Source organism: Rhinatrema bivittatum, chromosome 5, assembly GCF_901001135.1.
Source record: "Rhinatrema bivittatum chromosome 5, aRhiBiv1.1, whole genome shotgun sequence".
Classification (NCBI taxonomy): domain Eukaryota; kingdom Metazoa; phylum Chordata; class Amphibia; order Gymnophiona; family Rhinatrematidae; genus Rhinatrema; species Rhinatrema bivittatum.
The window spans coordinates 328196456-328221429 of NC_042619.1; the positions used below are offsets into that span (position 1 = coordinate 328196456).

Consider the following 24974-nt stretch of genomic DNA (forward strand, 5'->3'; position numbering starts at 1 on the left):
ATAATGTTACTAACATTATCATCGGCAGTAGCGCACCGAATAGCGCCACCTTTCACGGTGGTGCTATTCGGTGCGGAAGCCGGCAGCTGGCGCTCCGCCGTCATGCGAAGGCTGCTGGCTTTCGCAGGCCCGCCACTCCCTTCACCCCCCCCCACCTCCCGTTTTAGCAGGATTCATCAATGATGAATACAGGCCTAAGCTAGGCGTCTATTTTCAGATGAAGTTAGGAGCCTAAGGGAGTCATTTTGAAAAGCGATCGCACGCGAAAAGTCCCTTTTTGCGTGCGATCACTAAATGGGGGTGGAGTCGGGGCAGAGTCGGCTCGAGAAGAGGAGAAGTTGGGGTACCACCGGGGCTGACTCTGCGAAGATGTCGCTGACGGCGAAAAGGTAAGGGCCCTTTTTGCCGCCACTTTCGCGCCCAATAGCACCACCTTTTACGATGGCGCTGTTGGGTGCGAAAGCTTTCACAGGCCCGCCCCCCGCTTCACTACACCGCCCCCCGTTATCACCGGATTTTCTAAGGTCTGCAACCTTAGTAAATCCAGGCCTAAGAGTACAATTTTAAAAGGGTTTAGCACCTAACTTTTGGAGTTCGGATACTAAACTGCCCTTTTGAAAATTTACTTGGGCTGATTACATGAATTTTGGTTCCTAATTTTAGGACCCTAAAAAGTGGGTGGCTACAGCAGCAGAGTGAGAATAGGGAAATAAAATTAGAGACATAGCATTGATTTTTAAAAGTCGGCAACTAATTGAGGATCTTAAATGTAGGTAAATGAATAAGAATCCTAAATTTAGGGCCATGAAGGTGAATTTTAAAATCCAGATGAGCACATTAATTAGGGAATAGACAAATATATCAGGCTTACGTGAACTGAGTGGATATTAAAGCCGCTCAAATATGCACATAAATGTTGCAGCGTGCACATCTTGGAAGTTTTCTAAAAGGGGTGGGGCTTGGGCTTCTTCTGGGTGAGGCATGGGCAATTTGGGGTGTAAAGCTGTGTGTGTAAATACTTACACAATCTGGGGTGTACCAAGACCCCCTGCTGTGTAAATTTACTTCTGCTATGGATGCCGTGTAAGCTGTAAAACTAAGATAAATAGGCAGCTTGGTGGGGTTTTAAGGGATAACTGGGGTGTTAAACCAGGGGTGTTTGAAGGACCTCCTCTTAAACAGGCAAACTGGGAATAAACTGTTAAAACTGGAAATAAAGTTGGCAAGCGCACCTTTTAAAATCTCCAATTTACATGGTAGAAGTAGAATTTGTGCACACTTGTTTACTTAAAATTTTGTTCACTTAAAATTTTGCGCACATGTGTGCACAGCCAGGGTAATTTATAACATACATGCAAGTTATGAAAAGTATAACTAGAGGAGTTTCTGTAACACTCCCCCCAACCCCCCCACCTTTCGAAACCCACTCCGATTCAAAGTGTTCCTCTACAGTTATTCATATATATATATATAGAGAGAGAGAGAGAAAGAGAGAGAGAGAGAGAGAGACTGACTCTATACAGAGCCTCTCTCTCTCTCTCTCTCTCTTCATTTAGCCAGATAAGTTATGAGTTATTGGCTAAATGCTTTTGAATATGGACCTCTGTTTATATTTAGGGTTTCTGATCCTAGCAATTAATGAATTGCAATTTTAGGAGATAATTGTATAGGCAGATGTTTTGATGGGTAAAAGCAAGTGTTTAATTAGGGTTCTCACCATGCGAGTTAAAATTTTTGGCTCATTTTTAGGTGGATTCAATTTAATAAGGTGCATATCAGTTTATCTTAAAATATTTACCGTACATGCTATGTTGCATGCTGTGTTTATGTGGTTGGGATGGGGTAGAAGAGGGTTTCTATATGGGTAAGGGAAATGGGAGTAAGGTGTGTGGGCACGGAGATGGCAGGGTGTGCATATGTGTGTGGCTAGAGGGAGTGGCAAGATGTGTGTGGTTGGAGGAGATGGAGAGGTTTTGGGGGTGGGCTATTTGAGGCTGGTGACAGGCTGTGTTTGTGCAGCTTCAGTGATGGTGACAGGATGTATATCCTCTCTTTCAAACACACACACACACACACACATATATACACTTATAAATGTTCATTCTCTTACATGCTCCATCTCTCATACACACAGCCATGCTCTCTCTCACACACACATACCCTCTGTCTCTTTCTCACACATGCACACTTTCTCTCTCTCTCAAATACACACACACACACACACACGCTCTCAGGGCTTCCCCTCTCTTCTGGCCATGGCAGGTAGGGTCCACCATGGCTCTTCTAGGCCTTTCTTCAGTCCTCAGCCCCAACAGGCTTTTCTTCGGGTTATGGGAAAAGAACATAAAAACATAAGAATTGCAAATCTGGGTCAATCAAGGACAGTATCCTGCTAACAACAGTAGATAAGCCAGGTCACAAGTACACCTACAAGATCTTAAACAGTAGATAGATCAGATGCTGCTAATACCCAGGGATAAGCAGTAGCTTTCTCCAAGTCTACCTGCTTAATGACAGTTTATGGACTTCTCCTCCAGGAATTTGTCCAAACCTTTTTAAAACCCAGCTATAATAACTGCCTTTAATACAATTTCTGGCAATGAAATCTAGACCTTTTTTTTCTCTATTTTTAAATGTGCTACTTCATGGAGTATCCTCTTGTCTTTGTACTTTTTGAAAAAATAAATAGCCAATTCACATTTACTTGTTCTATTCCACTCATGATTGTATACATTTCTATCATATACCCCCTCAGCCTTCTCCTTCTTCAAGATGAACAGCCTAACGCCTTTCTTCATAGGAGAGTCATTACTTTCTCTTTATCATTTTGGTCTCCCTTCTCTGTACCTTTTCCAGTTCAACTATATCTTTTTTTAAAATACGGTGATCAGAATTGCAAATAGTACTCTAGCTGTGGTCTCACCATGGAGCGATACAGAGGTATTATAATTCCTAATATCCTGCCTACTTTTTGACCACCACTGCACACTGAGCTGAGGATTTCAACGTATTGTCACAAAGACACCCAGATCATTTTCTGGAATGGTACTGTTCATATGGAACCTAATATCGTATGGGTTACTTTTCCCTATGTGCATCACTTTGCACTTATCCACATTAAATTCCATCTGCCATTTGGATACCCAGTCTCTCAGTTTCAGAAGTTTCTCCTGCATTTTCTCACAATCCACTTGTGATGTAAAAACTTGGAATAATGTTGTATCATCTGCAAATTTGATCACCTCACCCATCTTTCCCTTTTCTAGGTCATTAATTCAGTATATGAAAAAGCACTGGTCCCAATACAGATCCTAGAGGTACTCCCAAGTTTACCTTTCTACACTGAAAAAACTGATCATTTAGTTCTACCCTCTGTTTCCTTTCTTTTAACCAATTTGCAATCCACATTAAGACATTGCCTCCTATCCTGTGACTTTTTAATTTTCTCAGGAATATCCTATGGGGGACTTTGTCAAATGCCTTCTAAAATCCAAATACACTATATTCACTGGCTCTCCATTATCCTCATTTTTATTAACCCCTTGTAGCAGATTGATACGGTAAGACATTCCTTATATAAATCCATGCTGGCTGTGTCACAGTAAACCATATTTTTGTCTCTGTTTTGTGATTTTGTTCTTTAGAATAATTTTTCCTGGATTGAAGTTGGACTCACCAGTCTATAGTTTCCTAGATCTTGCCTGGAACATTTTTTTTAAAGATTGGCCACCCTCCAGTTTTCAAGTTTAATAGATTATTTTAATGATAGGTTATAAATAACTAGGAATAGAGCTGGAATTTCATTTTTTTAGTTCTTTTAGAGCTCTGGAATACAAGCCATTTGGTCCAGGACATTTGCTACTATTTAGTTTTCAGTCTGCAGGATAGGGTTTGCCATGGGCCTCTCCTTGGGTCAAGGTGGATTGGAATCCATCATGGCCCTGCCGGGCCTCTCTTTGGGCTATGGTAGAATGTGGTCTGCAATGGCCCTGCTGGGCCTCTCTTTGGGCACAGCCCCACGGATGTTTACTTCAAGCTGTGATGGGATGCAGTATGGCACTGCCTAGCTGGACCTCCCTTCAGATCATGACAGAATGGGATTTGCCTGTGCTCCACCAGCCTTACTTAGGGTTGTGGAGGGAAGGGGTCTGCTGTGGCCCTGCTGGACTTCTCTGTGGGCTATGACAGGATGGGTCCACTGCAGTCCCACAGATCCTTTTTGGGGGCTCAATCCAATGACATTATCTGGCTACCGCAGAATGCCTTTTTGTGATAGGAGCTGCTGTCAGATGATGTCATTACAGCACCTCCTCAGTAGGCCTATTTTTTTAGGTTTTTCCAGTTTAAACCAAAAGACCCAATTTCCCATCGGGATCATTTTAGTGGGGTTTTTTTTGTTTGTTTTAACTGAAATTCAAAAGCGCTATTTATAATCTGCTTTGTTACTAATGTGTTATTCTATATTCATTATAATATGTTCTATAAAAATTGTTCTTTAATAGATCATGTCCACTATGGGGTAGATTTTCAAAAACCGCAAATAGGCGTACTTTTGTTGGCGCTCCAGGCGCAAACAAAAGTACGCTGGATTTCAGTAGATACGCGCGTAGCCGCTGAAATCCGGGATCGGCGCGCGCAAGGCTATCGATTTCGTATAGCCGGCGCGCGCCGAGCCGCGCAGCCTACCCCCGTTCCCTCCGAGGCCGCTCCGAAATCGGAGCGGCCTCGGAGGGAACTTTCTTTTGCCCTCCCCTCACCTTTCCCTCCCTTCCCCTACCTAACCCACCCGCCCGGCCCTGTCTAAACCCCCCCCTTACCTTTGTTGGGGGATTTACGCCTCCCGGAGGGAGAAGTAAATCCCCGCGCGCCAGCGGGCCGCTAGCGCGCCGGGACGCGATCTGGGGGCGGGTCCGGAGGGCGCGGCCACGCCCCCGGGCCACCCCGGGCCATAGCCACGCCCCCGGGCCCACCCCGGAACGCTCCCGACACGCCCCGAAAACGCCGCACAGTTCGGGCCCGCCCCCGACACGCCCCCCCGACACGCCCCCTCCGAAAACCCCGGGACTTACGTGAGTCCCTGGGTTCTGCGCGCGCCGGTAGGCCTATGTAAAATAGGCTTACCGGCACGCAAGGCCCTGCTTGCCTAAATCCGCCCGGATTTGGGCGGATTTAGGCGAGCAGGGCTCTGAAAATCCGCCCCTATATATGTTAGTTATTAAATGGGACACATTGCAAAAATATCAAAAAGTTTAACAGAGGCATTCTTTATATTTCCTTGCAGCATTTCAATTTTATAAAATATTTTAAAATATTTGATTCAAAGAGGTATTATTTTTCCATTCTAAAATATGGTTGAAAGGGGACCCCCAAAATCTGTCCCTTACTAATGTAGGAACCCTGGAGTTTAGAGTCAGTGGTTTCAACAGACTCTGCCCTTGTGAGTTCAGAATCAGATGGAGAGTTTAGGGAGGTTTAACACTCCCTACTAGGAAGGGCCCTAGTTTAATAAAACTTCTGCAACCACGTGATGCAATAGGAGTATGAAGCAGGAGTATGAAGAGATTGGAATCAGGAGAAGCCCATCTGCCCAACACAATCTGAAGGTACCCCTTCCCAATGCAACAGTGCCAGTGGAATCTTTCCTTTCCCTGCAAAGTACCTAGGAGAGGGCCCTCACAAATGAGAAGTGTCTGAAAAAGATAATTCTTGTTCATTGAAGGGAACTGGGCCACAATTTGTTCCAGGAAGGACAAAGATCCTGGGATTTAACAGGGAAAACCTTAAGGAAGGGCTTTTCAAATTTTTTTCCAATGTGACCCCATTTTAGCACATGAAAATTTACATGAACCCCAGAGGATGACCAAAACAAATTTGCAAGGGTATAATCCATCTCCAACAATCGCTTCACTCATACCCCAGGTGATCTGCTCTCTCAACCTCCACACTCTTCAGTCAATCCTTTCTCCCAACCTCTATCCCCTCCTCTCTTAACATCCCCCCTCCAGCAGATCCCCCTCTCAACAACTGCCCTTCCAGCTGATCCCCTTTTATATCCCCCAGCTCCTCACCTCCCGAACCCTTCATCTCTTTCACCCTTCCAGCCATTTTGTTATAATGCCAGCTGATCCTCTCATCCCAAGCACTTCTTATAATCCCCAACTGATTTTTTGTCATCCCCTCCCTCCTCACTTTCATCCTCCATCTCCTCCTTCTCCCTTCCCAGTCTCACCTCCTCCCCTCAACTCTTCAGCTCTTCTCTTACATCTCCCAATCAATCTTCATTCATTTGCCCTGTTTCACTGTCCATCTGTTCCCTCAAACCCTCCTGCATCTGATCCTTTCCTTCAAATGACCTCCCCTCCAAACATCCCCCTGGCAAGGGTTAGAGCATTTTTCTTTGGGCCCCCAGCCAAATGTGGATAACTGATGGGAAGAGAGGATAATCTGATAATAGGAGCAAAGGTTTTCTCTTGGGTAAGTTCAATGGTAGATGAAGAGATAGGAGTATTGGAAGTTTCCCCCAGTCCTTGCAAACTCAGCCACAAAACTTAATGCAAGGACATTATCTGTGAGCATGTTTTGATTCAAAGGCATCACGCTGACTTCTACTATTAATGCTGCTGGCACCTGAAAAATGCTGCTGTTTGACACACTTGTGACCCCAGCTGAAAGTTTTGTGACCCCATTTTGAATCCCAACCCACAGTTTGGGAAGCCCTGCCTTAAGAGATCTGAAGACAAAAGGAAGTAACCAGGAAGCAGAGATGTTTGAAATTTCTCATGTGTCTTGGGAGAAGTCTTAGTGAAATGTTCATTGAGAGAGGATTTTGTCCTTGGTGACAGTTTTGAGAAGGGATGAAACTGCCCATCTGAGAAAGGCGACTTAAGGAGTTCCCTGCAGAAGAAGAGTCAGCTGGAAGTTTACCAGAGTTTGGAGAAGTTGCTGTAAGAAAAAAAAAAAGACCTGCCTTCAAAGCATGTACCTGAGAGGATCCAAGGAAGGCTTGTTCTTGTCCTGTAGAGCTGACCTGTTTGGGAGGGCAGTTGTTATTACTGATAAAAGTGTCTGAGGTTTAATTTTTATACTGTTTTATACTTTGTGTTGCTTTCTGGTGTATCATTGTTTATTTTACCTGTCATTAGTGTCAGTAATGACATTTTATTTTAAACCACTTTGGAATTCGTATGGTGATTTCTGGTGGTTGTTGAGCAGAAGACTTCTAGTGAGGAATAACCCTAAGAGAGGATCATAAGGTCAGCTCATAGTCATGAGCCTTCCCGTGAGTCCCTGTGCCCAGGACAAGATTGAGACAATGATTACATATTTCTTTCCAAAGATATGTGGATAAAGATATTGGTACAAACCAGACATCTGGGGAGATTTCCCTGCATTCTCAAAATAATTTTTGGAGATTTGAATTTGCAGGTGGATAGGTTGGATTGTTTTAGAAGGAAGCAATTTTTTGTCCGCTTTATTGATTAGTGATTTATTGCAATTAAAGGAATAACCCATGAAGGATAACACAACCAAACACAACCTAGATCACTTTTTGGAGATCTGACAGATTTGATCTGATCACTATTAAATATGAGTTCCAGCCTATTAATTGTGTTCAAAATGAAGTTGATACCCAGGTGGTTAGGACAAGATTTGTTAAGATTGATCAGATTGGGCAGATATTAGAGAATTTAGTTTCTGAGGAGGAGATGGTTACTGATGGTAAAGGGAATGTATAGTTTGGTTGATAGATGGTATTAGTTAATGAGTTAAGGAATGGCTTTGGTGACTTCAGATGTAAGACCAGTTAGCAGATCTAATAAAATGATTAGATCTTCATAGTTCACTTCTGAATTAGGGGAGCAGAAACATAAATTGTGCTGTTTAGAATGTTTTTGGCAGAAAATGGGATTCCAAGAGGATAGGTTAGCTTGGATGAAGGCCAACACAATTTATTTAGGAAAAATTGTTCAGGCGAAGAGAGCATACTATTCTGGTATAATTGATAAGCTGATAATAATGCTAGGATGGTGTTTAGATTAGTGAAAATTTTGTTGGGAAGAGATATTGAAGTGTTCGCAGGGCTTCAGGATTTGCCAGATTGTGAAAGCTTAACTGACTATTTTGAGGATAAGGTATCGAGTTTGAAACAAGAAGTGAAGCAAGGTCTGAAAGTTAGGGTTGGGGGGATGCTGGGGGAAGAAATGGATTTTGTGGAAACCCAGTTGAAATTATATAATTTGAGATAAATTTTACTGGAGTTTGATGAGGTATCTTTTGTGCAATTTAAATATCTTTTAGATCCTTGTCCAGTTTATTTGATGACACCCTACCCACTTTCAAAGATAAATGTATCTTTGAAAGTGGGCAGGGTGCCCCTTCTGTCAATTTTGAAAACATCTGTGATTACTCCTATATTGAAGAATTGCAATTTGGATCCAAGGGAATGTTGCAGCTATAGACCAGTGTCTCATCTCTCCTTTGTAGCCAGATTATTAAAGAAAATATCAGATTGCTGAATTTTTAAAAAGGCTTTTTGTATGGAGACCATAATGGTTGCAGTGATGAAGCTTGTTTTTGCTCTAGTTGGATATGGTGGAAGTAATACTAATGGTGATGCTTGATTTATCAAGTGCAGGGGTGGCTATCTCCGATCCTTGAGAACCACAAACAGGCCAAGTTTTCAGAAGATCCACAATAAATATATTTACATGCTCTGCCACCATTGTATGCAGATCTATCTCATGCGTATTCATTGTGGGTATCCTGACAATCTGGCCTATTTGTGACTCTCAAGGACCAGTGTTGGCCGTCCTGATGTAGGGCATTTGATTTAATTGATCATGCTACACTCCTTCTTCGGTGTCAGGATGTAGGGTTGAGGGGAGTAGTTTTGAATTGTATTTCTGCATTTTTGCAGGATTGGGTGCAGTTAGTGAATTTTTAAGGGGTGTGTTCATCATTTAAAGAAGTAAGATATGGAGTTCCACAAGGGTCTTCATTGACCCCCGCTTCTCCTTCTTTTTAATGTTTATATGGCTTCCTTGGGAAAGCTTAGTCAAACCTTTGTTTTTGTTTAATTTATTTACTCAGATAATATACAGGTGGTAGCACCTCTGGGACAGAATAGAAAGGATGTTATGGAATGGTTAGCTGCTTGTATGTCCATAGTGGGGGATTAGTTATTACAGAGTAGACTAGTTTTTAACACAACTATTCGTGTTACATGACTAAACCTATAATATAATCTATGTTCTATATTTATACCTTTGTTACCCTTCAAAATTTAATGTCATACGGTATATACTACTAACTTTGTTGTTTGATCCTGTCCTCTGACACTAGTTAACCCCATCCCAAGTTTATCACTCGAACTAACCCATCCCATTAGTTGAACACTCTGCCTATGAAAAATCGCTAATCATGTTAATTGAATGATAAAATTGTAAACTGTTGTGATGGCAATACCGAACAACGGTATATAAAACTCTATAAATAGAAAAATAAAAATAAATAAGAAAACAGAGGTTTTACAGGCAGAAAAAGGTATACTTTGAATGTGGACAGGGTTTTTGGTGTTGATGGTTGAGAAGATGAAATTGTTAAGAGTCAGATTAGATAATGACCTAAGTATGGAAAAGCATATTACTCAGGCATTGTAGAGTATTTATCTGAATCTTAGATTGGTGAGCCAGTTAAAGCCATTTTTTGAATGCCATGCATTGGAAGCAGTGTTATATGTATTGGTATTACCCTATGTTGACTCTGAATTTGGAGCTCCCAAGTAGGAGTATTAGGAAACTGCAAGTAATATAGAATACCGCAGCTAGAATAGTATTGGGAAGAATTAGGAAGGATTCAGCAAAGCCCGCTATTATTGAAGCTGTATTGATTGCCATTAAAGTCATGGTATATTTTCAAGTGCTTGCTATTGGCTTTTAAAATCTTGAGAGGTGTAAGGCCACCATAATTAAGTAACCAACTGAAGTGGCAGTGTTTAGACTGGAATTTAAGATCTAATGTTTGATCTCTAATTCAGTTTCCCTTCACTCACAGTTTTCATCATGTGATACTTTAGAACTGGGTCTTTTGAGTCATGATTCCTAAGTTATGGAAAGATTTACCATCAGAATTGCAAGAGGAGAGAGTTTTGTTTAAATTTAGGAAGAAACTGAAAACATGATTAATGATAACTGGAGTTGAAATACCTATTGATTATTTATTTATTTATTTAAAGGTGGGTATTAATATCTAGCAAGTTACATTTTCTAGTACATATTAAAATTGATCTAGTACATATGGCAAAGAGTACGGATAATTAAAAATGAAATGATAGTTTTCACATCTTAATCAGTGGGTTGTTTTGAGAATCTTGCATTTTCTCATTTGATCTATTTTTCATGATTCAATTATCTTTTGTCCTTAATCAGAAGTAAGACATTTTTGTGTGCAACTTCTGTATTTTAAATTTGTGTTTTCTTGTTTATTCTGTTTTCTTCATTATATTATTTTATATATATATATTATGTACACTGCTTTGGGAAAATAGTATAATCTGAAAAGTGATTCATAAATAATTTTTTAAAATTCATAATAATTTTTATTAATCGGTTAACTTGTTTCCTGAAACACTTCCAGATTGACCTTTTTTTTTTTTTAAAGATTTATAGCTCATTCCAAAGTTTGTGGAGGTGTAAAATATGAACTTAAAATCATAGGGCCAGATTTTCAAAAGGTTACGCACCGAGTCCTGGGGCTTGCAAAAAGGGGCAGTCTGGGGGGCGGGGACAGGGCCAGGGGCCTCCGCATGACAGCTGTGTCGGGGATCGCGTGCCAGCAGTCAGCCGGTGCGCGCAACTAACTTCAGCCCCAGGGCTGAAGTAAGTTTTAAAATAAAAATAATAATAAGAAAAAGGTAGGAGGGGAAGGGAAGGTGGGGTGAGGAGTAAGGAAGTTTCCTCCGATTTTGCAGCGGCCTGGGAGGGAACAGGGGAAGGCAGTGTGGCTTGGCGCACGCAAGGTGCACAATTGTGCACCCCCTTGCGAGCATCGACCCCCGATTTTATAACTTGTGTGTGCCTGCGCATGCAAGTTATAAAATCAGGTGTACATGTATGCGCTCCAGATAGCGCGCGCACATGTACGCCCGCACGCTGTTTTGAAAATCTACCCCATTTTGCACAAACATGTACATATCTAACATGGAACTGGCCAGAATCACATCCAAAAACAAGTTATAAAGGTGGGATGCTTAGAGTAACAGGTGGGATTAACAAGTGAATTATATCTAGGCTAGCATTTTTTTCCTTCAATAAGGAGAATCCACACCCCCCTATTACTGATTCACTGCCATTTTATGACTTTTTAATAAGAATGTTTTACTTGTCTTTTTTTTATCATCAATTTTAACGCTTTTATAGTCTATTTATGTTACGCACCCCACCCGCAGTCATCCTGCACACGGGACCGCTCACCTTCGGGATTCCACAGTGGGTCCTGGTCCTGTCTCCATCACGGCCCTTGCAAGTCCAGCTAGGCCTCGGCGTCCCGCAGCAGCGGTCGCCGGGCCTCAGCGTTACAGCAGCTAGCCATGCCCCTACGCGCGTGCGTGCGGACCAGCCGCCCTGATGAAGGTTCCAGGGCAGGGCCTAGTTCCGCGGTGCACCCTCATTGAACTCATGTTAAAAGGAAGTTCCTGGCCTCACTTCCTTACCTTGGCAATCGAGTTGATTTGTTCCTGAGATTGCCCTAGCTTGTGTTCCTGCTTCCTAGTCTTTTCCAGGATCCTTCTGTTCCAGTTCCGTTCCTGCTTGTTCCTGCTTCCTAGCCCTGCTTGTTCCAGTGTTCGTTGTTCGTTTCCCTGGTCTTATCTCGGACTGTCCTTATCTCGGACTGTCCTTCTGGTAAAGACCTCAGCCTGTTCCTGACCTGCCTCCCTGCCTGCCGCCTGCCCAAGACCTCAGCTTGTTCCTGACCTGCCTACCTGCCTGCCGCCTGTCCAAGACCTCAGCTTGCTCTTCGACCTTGCCTGACCTCTGGATCTTGACCCTTACTTCATTGACCATTCCTCGGACTGACTTCTGGACTCTGACCTTATTTGCCTGACCTTGCTTGATTCTGGCGCTGTCCCTAGTCTTGTCATCGCCATCTTTATTCTGGTTCGCTCTCCTCCAACCTGTTTCTAGCCTCGAACCCGATAGCGCTCCTCTAGCAACTGTGGGCACGTCGGACTAATACTCTCCCAGGCAACCCTGCGAGGCCCACCTGTCCAAGCGGCCCGGATCCCTATCGGCTCCTCCCGGGGGGACCTCGGGCTTCCAGTGGTGAAGCTGTATACTGCCTCTGTCTCCTTCCATGCTCCTTCCCCTGTGGACAGTCCCTGTACTACCACAGGACAAGGGTCCACTCCCAAGCACAACAGGTTGCCAAGGCCATGGACTCGGCGAAGTCTCCCGCCTCCAGGGCCCTACCAGAACTGGCCACTACAGTAAAGCAACATCACCAAGCACTGGAGCTGGCTTCTTCAGTAGAGGAGCTACACTCCCAGCTACAAGAGACTACTATGGCCAACCCTGTGGGTCTTCCGGCCACTATGCTTCCTAGAGCAACTCTGGCACTTCCTGCACCTCCTAGATACAATGGGGATCCACGCTCCTGGCGTGGCTTCCTTAATCAGTGCTTTATGCAATTTGCTCTCCTACCCTCCTTGTTTTTGAAGGAGATCACTAAGGTCACCTTCATCCTGTCCTGATTGGAAGGGAAGGCTCTGGAATGGGCCTCTCCCTTATGGGAACGTTCTGATCCCATCCTCTCCAAGATGTCTGACTTCATTGCTCTCTTCAAATAGACCTTTGGAGATCTTGGGTGGCTATCGCCAGTCATAATCTACTCCATCTTTGTCAAGGGTCAAGGACCCTCTCTGAATACATGGTGGAGTTCCGAACCTTAGCCACAGAACTTGGGTGGCAAGAGGATTGCCTGCAAGCCATCTTCCTAGATGGACTCTCGTCTGCTCTAAAGGATGAGCTCTCTGTCCGTGAGACTTCCACATCTCCAGAGGACCTGATCTCCCTTGCCGGAAGGATCGATCATCGCCTCCGGCAAAGATGCCTAGAAGTAAAGACTCCATGCTCTTCTCCAGTACGCCTTGCAAGTGCACCCTGCACTCCTGCAAGGAACGTAGCACCACCACCTTCCTCCATGGTGGAACCTATGGAGGTGAATCGGGGACAGTTGTCTCCCACAGAACATCTCTGCTGTAGAAACGAAGGGCTTTGTCTTTACTGTGGCACCTCTGGACATCGTCAGCAGTTCTGCCTGGTCAGTCCGGGAAACTGCAATGCCTGAGCCCGGCGGGGGTCCCGAGCTTGGGCGCAACTGTTTCTGGCCCTCAACATCTGTTCCCAGTATCCCTGGGCATCAAGGCCCACATGTTTGCCACCACTGCTCTCACTGATACCTGAGCAAGTGGCAGTTTCATTATGGACGATATCGTCAAACACCTGGGAATACCCCTTCAACCATTGGAGCTGAGTCTTCGTATTGCCTCCATTCAAGGAGAACATCTTCCTAGTATAATTACCCATCAGACCGTGGCTATTCACCTTTCATTGGGTACCCTTCATAAAGAAGAAACATCCTTCTATGTGTTGAAAAGCTCTACGTATCCAGCAATTCTGGGGTTGCCTTGGCTCGAGACTCATGAACCCCAGTTTGACTGGCAATCCCTGCAGCTGATACAGTAGGGTCTGAAATGCCAAACTACTTGTCTCTGGCCGGTATCTACCATGATACCGGTTTTGAAGTCGACAATGCTTCCTGGTCTGCCTCCACAGTATACAGAATTCAGTGATGTATTCTCAAAACAGAAAGCAGACACTTTGCCTCCGTTACGTAAGTTCAACTGTCCTATTGAACTTCTGTCAGGCACGATGCCTCCTAAAGGCAGAACCTATCCCTTGTCACAGCCTGAGACAGGCTATGTCAGAATACGTAAAAGAAAACTTGGAGAAGGGGTTTATTTGACCATCCGATTTGCTCGCAGGAGCGGCGTTCTTCTTTATCAAGGAAAAAGATGGTGGACTTCATCCTTGCATTGACTATCGGGGTCTCAACACTATAATGCGCAAGGACCGTTACCCACTACCCCTTATCAGTGAATTATTTGACCGCCTTGAAGGCGCCCAAGTATTTTCCAAGTTGGATTTGAGAGGTGCGTACAATTTAGTAGGTATCCAACCTGATGACATCTGGAAGACAGAATTTAATACTAGGGATGGCCATTTGAATGCATAGTCATGCCCTTCAGGTTATGTAATGCCCCAGCCATATTTCAGCATCTCATGAATGAGATCTTCAGGGACCTCCTGTACAAGTTTATTGTCATCTACCTTGATGACATTCTGATATTCTCCAAGGACATTGAAATCCACCTTGAACATGTTCGTACTGTCCTCCAATGATTAAGAGAGAATCATCTGTACACTAAATTAGAGAAATATTTGTTTGAACACACTCATCTACCTTTCCTAGGATATATAATATCTGACCGTGGCTTTTCCATGGACCCGGAGAAAGTCCAAGTAATCCGTGACTGGCCCTGGCCAGTCGGGCTTCGAGCCTTGCACGGTTCCTAGGCTTCACTAACTATTATCGATGCTTCATTGCCAACTATTCCTCCATGGTCGCCCCACTTACAGCGATGACTAAGAAGGGGGCCAATACCCGAGTCTGGACACCTAGAGCCATCGCGGCCTTCCAGAGGCTCAAGGATGCCTTCAGCTCTGGTCCGTGTCTCCATCATCCAGATCCCAAATACCCGTTTGTAGTAGAGGTAGATGCCTCAGCAATCTGAGCCGGGGCTGTCCTAAGTCAACACTCGCCCACGGGCAAGTTAATTCCTTGCTCCTTCTATTCATACAAGTTCACCCCCACAGAACAACACTACATAGTTGGTGATCGTGAACTACTAGCAATGAAGTTAGCTCTTCAGGAATGGTGCCCCTGGTTGGAGGGGCGCAGTACAAATTCACTATATTCACGGATCACAAGAACTTAGAGCACCTCAAAGAGGCTCAGCTTCTAAATCCCCGTCAGGCCCACTGGGCCTTGTTTTTTTGAGAGATTCGACTTTAATCTCTGTTTCCGTCCAGGTTCCAAGAATCAGCGAGCTGACGCACTGTCTCGATCCTTTGAGCCCGAGGATCTTCCAGAAGTTCCTAGTTATATCATCGATCCTTTCTGTATATCAATAGCAGCAATCACTACTGTTCCAGCTGGGAAGACTGTCATTCCTCGCCGACTACGAGAGCGGGTCTTAAGGTGGGCCCATGATTCAAAGCTGTCAGGTCACCCTGGCCGTGCCAGGATGCTGGAGATGCTGCACCGACATTATTGGTGGCCCACCATGGTACAGGACTCTCGGAGTTATGTGGACTCCTGTCTCACTTGCACACAACAAAAGCCGCCAACAGGAAAGCCTTGGGGCTTGCTACAGCCACTCCCAGTGCCTACTGAACCTTGGTCCAGTATTTCAACAGATTTCATCACGGATCTTCCCCCATCGCAAGGCAACATGGTGATTTGGGTCGAAATCGACCGCTTCCGTTAGCCCCGGAATTAGCAAGACTCTTCTTGAGTAACATCTTTCAACTTCACGGACTCCCCAAGGAGATTGTCTCTGATCGGGGACCACAGTTCACCACCAAGTACTGGCACTCCCTATGTCAGAAATTCAGTATTTCCTTGAATTATACCTCGGCCTATCACCCTCAGGCCAATGGGCAGGCCGAGAGAACTTATCGGACCTTGAAAATGTTCCTACGTTCATTCGTCAACGACCACAGAATGATTGGTCAGATCTTCTCCCTTGGGCCGAGCTGTCACATAATACTCATCTCGCAGCAGCCACCAACGTGTATCCTTTCTCAGTGGTCTTCGGAAGGCAGCCCCATCTTCCTCTTCCTGTTCCTGTGATGGTTCCATCTGCAGCACGATCCATGGCTCAAATCATCCGACAAGTGTGGACTCGAGTAAGAAAATGCCTCTCGCAGGCTGCTGAGGGTGCTAAACGCACCTTGGATCTTCATCGATGACCTTCTCCATTCTTCTGACCTGGCCACGTCTGGCTGAGTGCCCAACACATCTGTCTCCGACTTCCAGCTCATCGACTGGCCCGGAAGTATATCAGTCCTTTTCCAGTACTCAGAAGAGTGGGAGCCGTTTCCTATCAGCTCCAGCTACCCCGGTCCATGGGCATCCACAACACGTTCTACGTGTCTTTGTTGAAGCCTCTTGTCCTATCTTGGCCATCTCGTAAAGACCCTCCAGCTCCACACGTCTCGGCAGAACCTGATACTTCTCTGCAGGTAAGAGAAGTCCTTGATGTCCGACGACGTCGAGGCAAATGGGAGTATCTCCTCTCTTGGGAGGGCTATGGGGCCAAGGAGAACTTGTGGGAACCCTCTCAGAATATCCTTGACAAGGATCTCTTGAAGACCTTCCATAGACAGAATCCTGAGAAACCCCAGCCACTTAGGGGGAGGCCTAGAAGGGGGGGTACTGTTAAGCGGCCCACCCGTGGTCGTCCCGCGCACGGGACCGCTCACCTTCGGGGTTCTGCAGCGGGTCCTGGTCCTGTCTCCCTCGCGGCCCTTGCATGTCCAGCTAGTCGCTGGGCCTTTGGCTGTACGCCAGGCCTCACGCAGGGCCTCGGCGTCGCAGCAGCTAGCCATGCCCCTATGTGTGTGTGCACGGACCAACCGCCCTGATGTAAGTTCCGGGGCGGGACCTAGTTCCGCGGTGCACCCTGATTGAACTCGCGTTAAAAGGAAATTCCTGGCCTCACTTCCTTGCCTTGGCTATCGGGTTGGTTTGTTCCTGAGATTGCCCTAGCTTATGTTCCTGCTTGCTTGTTCCTAGTCTCGTTCCAGGATCTTTCTGTTCCAGTTCTGTTCCTTCTTGTTCCTGCTTCCTAGCCCTGCTTGTTCCAGTGTTCGTTGTTCATCTCACCAGTCTTACCTCGGACTGTCCTTCTGGTAAAGACCTCAGCCTGTTCCTGACCTGCCTCCCTGCCTGCCACCTGCCCAAGACCTCAGCTTGTTCCTGACCTGCCTGCCGCCTGACTAAGACCTCAGCTTGTTTCTGACTTGCCTACCTGCCTGCTGCCTGCCCAAGGCCTCAGCTTGCTCTTTGACCTTGCCTGACCTCTGGATCTTGACCCTTGCTTCGTTGACCATTCCTCGGACTGACTTCTGGACTCTGACCTTGCTTGCCTGACCTTGCTTGATTCTGGTGCTGTCCCTAGCCTTGTCATCGCCATCTCTATTCTGGTTCGCTCTCCTCCAACCTGTTTCCAGCCTCAAACCTGATAGTGCTCCTCTAGCATCTGTGGGCACGCCGGAATTATAATCTCCCAGGAGACCCTGTGATGCCCACCTAAGTCCAAGCGCCCTGAGTCCCTATGGGCTCCTCCCGGGGGGACTTCGGGCTTCCAGTGGTGAATATCTACACTGCCTCTGTCTCCTTCCATGCTCCTCCCCCTGTGGACAGTCCCTGTACTATCACAGGACAAGGGTCCATCCACGAGCGCAACAATTTATGTGCTATTAACATTTTAATTATGTTTTATTTATTTATTTAAGTGTTTTTATATACCGGGATATGTTGGGAACATCATCTCGGTTCACAGATAACTAAAAACAACAATGAGCTTTTACAGAGAACAAGTTACAGAGTGTAAAACTAATAATAGGTAACAATGAATAGTAGTAACACATAAGAAAGAGAAACGCGCTTTGCAGGGAAAAAGTAGCAATGTGCAAGCTGGCCAAAAGTCCCTGGGGGTCCAGCGGGGGTCCGGGAGCGATCTTCTATGCTCATATGACAGGGCAAAGGTAGTGCCGGCGCCATTTTCTATCAACGCACTCGTGGCCCGAGAGTGGAAGATCACAACGGGACCCCCCCCCCACTGGACCCCAGGTAATTTAAGACATTTTGGGTGGGTTCGGGAGGGTGGGGGATTTATTTTAAAGGGTCGGGGTGGGTTTTAGGGATGTTTTAGTGTGCCGGTTTTCCCGCCCTCCCCCGATTTACGATTTACACGATATTTAAAAACCAAAACCGCAACGATCTGATTCCCTCCCCCCCCCCAGCCGAAATCGATCGTTAAGACGATCGATCACACGATACACATCTCTAGCCAACAGTTAGTCAGCAGCGCATGGTTCAGAGGGAGGTGTTTTCAAAGGATATTAATGAAACAGGAGAGTTAGGGCATCTCAATAGAGAGGTTCCAATAAAAGAAAAATTAGACCATGTGCCTATAAGTAAAGAACCAGCTGATTTCAAAGATTCAAAATTATCCCTGTCAATCTATAAGCAAGTTGTTTGTTAATACCTCTCTGTATGCCAATGCCAGAAGTCTAAAAAGTAAAACAGGCGAGTTTACAGTTTATAACACTAAATGAAGAGGTAGACATAATTGGCATGTCAGAGACCTGGTGGAGAGAGAATAACCAATGGGACAGTGGTAGACCAGGGTATAAATTATACTGTAGCGTTAGGTTGGATCACCTTGGGGGCAGGGTAGTGCTTTATGTTGAGGATGGTATAGAGTTCAACAGGATAAAGATCCTGCAGGAGACTGAATGCTCAGTAGAATCTTTATTGGTATAAATCTCATGTGTGTTGGGGAAGTGTATAGCTATAGAACTATACTACCATCCATCTGGACAAAATGCTAAGATGGATGATGAAATGCTAAGAGAAATAAGAGAAGCTAAACAATTTGGCAATGCAATAATAATGGGAGATTTCAATTATTCCAATATTGACTGGTTAAATGTAACATCAGGACATGCTAAAGATCCTGGATGGAATAAATGATTGCTTCATGAAGCAATTGGTTCAGGAACTGATGATAGAGGACCCTATTTTAGATCTAATTCTTACTTAGTGGAATGCAGGATTTGGTGAGAGAGATAATGGCAAGCAGCCAAAAAGGGAGGTGAATGTGGGGGAATGAAACAGAAAAGAGAAACCTTCTTTCTTTAGGGAAAGTGGAAAAGTAACAAAAACTGTAGGAGCAAGTTGCAATAGTTTCCCTTTTCAGAGATGCAGGCCTGCTTGCAGGAGAGATATCCTGCTGCCCTCCAGCCCTGAAGGGGCTCCGACAAGACTGTGAGGTCACACTGCTGAGAGTTGGTTGCTATAATTACCAGTAGTTTTTTATGCTCAGCAGAACACATCCATATACTCAAGTGTGCCATAAACTTGAATGGGAAAGATACAAATATTTTTGTTTCATTAGTGGTACCCCTCAATTTATTCCAGAGGTGCACAAATGACAAATATTGCCTAATTTGTTGTGTTTTACCCATTCATTACAAATAATAAATTCATATTCCTGCCATCTGTGCCATCACAGGAATATGATAGGAGCTCACAGAGCTATATTTACATACTTAGTACATTTTGAATATTTTATATTAGTATTCCTATATATACTTAAAGGGTGTGCAACAGATTATGATAATGTTAACTGCATCTGACACATTTTGTATCATACAACATGAACTACACACTTGCTTTTAAGCTGAACATAATTAAATGCAATTTAATAGCCATCCAACTATCCAAAGCATTGCTGTATTACCACAATTCCAACCAAAGAAAGTCATAATCTGCAACCCCCTGTCTTCAAAAAGTAATTACCGGTACTAGATACATAAAATGTTATAAATCTAATGAATGCACAAAGTCAATTTGCATTTCAGTTTCAGTCTTGCTCACTAAATTTTACAGTTGTATATATATTCTTGTGATTCATTGAGGCTGGTTTAAAACTGTAATGTGAATAATCCTCAGTCATCCTGATATACCAGTACATTTTAAACTGGTTTCCTGTTGGTTTCAAATTCCTTGTGGGGAAATTTAAATGGACCTGTTTTTCTCTAAAATCTCTTTCATCTCCTTACTAATATTTATCATATCCTGTGCTGCCAGGGTGACCATGGCAACTATTTGTGAGTGAATTGCTCACTAAACTATTGCATGGAACCCACCTGCCATTCTGACACACAGCCAGAAATGTTCCAGACTGCTGCTTCTGAAGATACTCAGGTTATATTGATGAAATAAACATATTTTGGGGGCATTCCAGCTGGGGTTTGCAAAGACAATGATGATTTTACTGTTCATCTCAGCTTCTCCTGAAATGGAAATCTTTATTTTTATTAAGTAGCATATATTTACTTTCAGAGAGATATTGATAGTTATATCTCACTGAGGGAGGGCAGAATTCAGATCATTAGAATGATTCTTTCTGTTTTGCACTTAAGAAACTTAGGCCTGGATTCTCTAAGGTCGCAAACCTGCCGGCAGCGATCACACTTTCGCGCCAAATAGCTATACCATAAAAGGTGTAGTTATTCAGCGTGAAACTGGCGGTGATAAGGAATCTTACCTTTCGCCGCCAGTGATGTGACCACAGCGTCGGCCCCGGTGACGCCCCGACGACTCCTCTTCCAGGGTCGACTCCACCCCGAGCTAGCTATTGCACACGAAAAGGGACTTTTCATGTGCGAAACGCGTGCTATAGCGTTAGAGAATGACCCCCTTAGGGATTAATTTTCCAAAGGTATTGCACGCAATACCTAGATCGGAGCAGGTTCTGGACGGTGTCTGCACCGGAAGGGGAGGAGTTGGGGTGGCACTGGGGTAGACACCACGAAGATGTTGCTGACGGCGAAAAGGTAAGAAGCCTTATCGCCATCAGTAATGCGGCCAATAGCACCACCTTTCATGATGGCGCTATTGGTTTGCAAAAGCCGGCAACGATCGCATCGCGGTGGTGCGATCGCTGCCGGCTTTTGCAGGCCCGCCCCCGCTTCGCCTCCCCACCCCCCATTACCGCCGGGGGGGGGGGGGAGGCAAACTTAGAAAATCCAGGCCTTAGTGGTGTGGTATGTGGTAAGATATCCAAGTAAACTTATCTGGGTAACTTAAACTGATGTCTTCAGTAGGAAACAAGTCCCAGATAATTTAGATTTGCTCTCTTCCATGATCTGGCTGAGTATTAGTGCTACCTGGCTAATTTAAGCCCTGCCCTTATAAAGCCTCCATGCCACTTCTTTTTTATCTACTTAAGTTTTAGCTGGATAATGAAGCATCCAGCTAAAACTTATCCAGCTGCACAGGATGGCAAATGAAAAACCTCTGATTAGTTTGGCTAAGTCCTGAACTAAGCTGGATACACCTCTTAAAGAAAAAGGTTTGTTTTATTATGAGTTCCATCTTTAAACAAATGTGCTGCTAAAATCCAGCAAATTCTACTTTAGTTAAAATGACTGAACTAACTGTTTCATGTGGTTTTGAGGGAATTTGGGGGAGATTTAGTATGATAGAACAATACAGTATGATAATCACACTTTTTTACTTCAATTGCTCATTTTATGAAAATCACTTTTTTAAAAAAATCATCGTTTTGGAACTGTTTTTCTTGATGTCCTTGTTTATATGCACTTGCATCTCTTCTCTAAATGCAATATAACAAGATGTCATTTTTGTAATACATTTTTATGCTGGTTGAGGTTTTTTCTTGATTTTTTTCAAACCTGCTGTTTTTGAATTCTCTTTTTCCCCCCCTTTATTTTTCTCATTATGACCTTCAGGAGCCAACACAAAGAAACAAGCTGATGATATAACCAGTAATGATCGTGGGGAAGATGAAGGTATTTTTTTTTTAAAGCTCAACACTGATGCATGAATATTAACTTTTTTTTTAATTTCAACATGATTTTTTTTTTTACCAGTTCTTGAACAACACTCTTTAGTGTGCATCTTGATTTTCTTCTAATTTGGAAGTCACATTCCTTTTTTTGTAATCCAGATTTACATATAGATGACTGCAATTCTCTTGTGTGATAAGTAAAAAGGTTATCTCTAAATATGCGTGAAGTGAGTAGCATAATAAATATTATTTACAAGTGAATGGTTTTTTTTTTTTCATTTTCTCCACAGGAAGAGCAAAAATAATTTTAAACTGCTTGTTTTATATTTTATTTTTCTTCCTTCTTCAAATATGTATACCTTGTATATTATGACACCTGACATATTTCACATTTTTGTTTTTATTATATATCTTATAATGTATGAAACAGACAATAGTGACCCATGCAATTCAGTGACAATGCTAAAAGACTGAAGCTTTCTGTGGAAATCCACAGACTGTTTATTAAATTCTATAGTTTGTTATTGGCTTCTCATGAATCATAGAAACATAGGGCCTCATTTTCCAAGCACTTTACCGCGTGCGATAAATTCGCAAATTGCGTTAACAGCTGTTAACGCGATTGCAAATTAGTCATTTGGTATTCAGGGGGTGGAGTTGGGGCGGAGCATATGTAAAGCGGGAACCTGTGTATCGTGTGCGGCGAAACGGCCGCAGTGTTAGCGCGGCTGCTAACTCCAACCTCGCGTCATGGATCTGAAAAGGATTACCGCCATCAGAGAGAGAGAGAGAGAGAGAGAGAGAGAGAGAGAGAGAGAGAACCTTACTATAGTGCCTATGCCCTACATAGGTATTTTAACCCCTGTGGGAGGGCCACCTACTAACTCGGGGTGGGGATTAGGTATGAGCGTCGGGGGTTGGGGGCCACTTTCGCATTCCACATGAGACCTACGGACAGAACAGTGGTCTCTAGTGCAGATTTGCTGGCTGTCGGAGTGAGGACGCTCACTCCAAGAAGTGGTTTGGGCAACGTTCTCTCTACCTAGCTTGAAGGACACTCTACCTGGGCAACAACATGCTAGGTGGAGAGAATGTTGGCCAAATCTCCGCTTGGAGTGAGCGTCCTCACTCCGACGGCCAGCAAATCTGCACTAGAGACCACTGTTCTGTCCGTAGGTCTCATGTGGAATGCGAAAGTAGCCCCCAACCCCCGACGCTCATACCTAATCCCCACCCCGAGTTAGTAGGTGGCCCTCCCATAGGGGTTAAAATACCTATGTAGGGCATAGGCACTATAGTAAGGCGCTCTCTCTCTCTCTCTCTCTCTCTCTCTCTCTCTCTCTCTCTCTCTCTCTCTCTCTCTCTCTCTCTCTCTCTCTCACACACCAGGCTGTCTGGGACTATCGTGCACTGGGGGACACATTGCGTGTGGCGCTAATGTTTTCGTGAATGGCGCCGCACGCGATTTTCCCCCACTGCACGAAAGAAGCCTCATTTGCATTGGTAACGCCCCCTAATGCGTTACCAATGCGATATTTGAAAATAAGGCCCATAGTTTGAAAAACCTGCTATCTGCAATTTATTCAACACTCAGTATATGGTCATGTGTCCATGACATTGAATAAGGGATAGTTTTGCAGGCACATCTTATACCTTTTCTAATCATGAACAGAGGTGTATTTCCTTTTAATAAATGTTATGGTTCATAGTAAAGTAGACCAAAAAGTCTTGTTGTGAGCTTGATCAAAGCTACATGGTGTGCATAAAGATTTTTTCAACATCAAGTATAGCCTCTAAGAATTGATTTCTACAGTCTGCATATGATGGATTGGACACCTCAAGGAAAGTCAACCATGAGTCATTTTGTTGGATCACTGTATGTGATTCAGAAACTCTCCCACCATTAACCATGAAAAACTTCTCTATCTTAGTCAAAGAAATGGGAAAGGGTTGAGAAATATCACTGGAGCCTAGGGGTTAGGGCAAAGGGCTGTGAATCAAAGAAGCTAGGGTTTGAAGCCTGCTTCTTCCAAGGATGCTACTTGTGACCTTGTAACCTCCATTGCCTCATACAGATGTGCAGGGCTAAATAATTCCATTATTTTCATGTTTTGTTTTTTTTTAACTCAGATTTTATTTTGTTTAATATTGATTTTGGTCAATTTTGAAAACTAAACCAAAAGAAGCATGAAATAAAAAAAAAAAATGAAAAGAAACAATTGTCACATTCTCATAACCACACTTACACTTTCTGCATGAGTCTCTGATAAATAACGGGCAAGCATGAGATCCCCAGATGCTCTTGCCTTGCCAACTCCCATTGGAAAATGGAGCTGGTGCCACTTGTTGTATAGCTGTATGCTCTATGGACAGAAATCAAAATGATGATGGCACAATTTCTGAGTAGGAATCAGCTGGGCAGGAGAAATTGTGGTTCATTCTTTACCCTTTATTTATTGGAGAAGCCTATGAAAAGGGAGGGGGAGCTTAAAAGAAAGTAACAGCTCAGATGGGATTTTGCATCTTCTTGGTTTTTCCATTGACTTTAACAAAAGTCAATGGAAAATAATGTGGGAGTTTTTTTGGTTCATTTTAAATGAAATAAAATGAAATGTGACAGTTTTGACACACCCCTACTGCTTCAGATGCAAACGGGGTGGGGGGGGGGGGATTTAATAAACTGTGGTTTATTCCTCTAAATACTATAGGTTAATCTTGTAGTATTTATTTATTTTTATTTAAAAAGTTTATATACTGCTTTTAAATATACATTAATCAAACGGTTTATATACAGAACATACATAATAGTAAAATAAATTCTCAAACAATGTGGTATAAAAACAAATTTAACAAACAAAACATAAGAAAAATAAAAAACTACTAAAAATAAATATTTAATTTAATCTAAATATTCAAGTATCCACATAAAAGTAAGTCGCTTGGGGGGGGGGGGGGGATGCAGAAGAATAATGAGAAATATGGATTAAGTGTGTTCTGATAAGTATGTTTCCCTGTGGAAAAATAACACAGCAAAAAATGTCTTGTCAACATGGCACCATGCAATTGCAATTCCACATCCCAAGGCTGCCATCTTTTGAAGGAGCCATGCAGACCCCAGAAACCAACCCCTTTCTCCTGGCCAAAGTATGTAAATCCATGGGGGTATAACGAGTAGAGATGTGCTTCAGGTAAAAAGTTTGTGTTAGGCTTCATTTCGGGGGCCCCCCGCGGGAATTTCATTTTTCCC

General features: G+C 43.8%; 1 protein-coding gene across 1 annotated transcript in view; it reads left to right on the top strand.

The window, feature by feature from the left end:
* Positions 1-24974, top strand: part of LOC115092452 (neuroligin-4, X-linked-like) — a 663771-nt gene that overhangs the window by 539214 nt on the left and 99583 nt on the right. The window contains exon 4 of the mRNA XM_029603289.1: positions 21669-21728. Within this exon, the coding sequence (XP_029459149.1) occupies positions 21669-21728 (60 nt within the window). The remainder of the gene's footprint in view (positions 1-21668; positions 21729-24974) is intronic.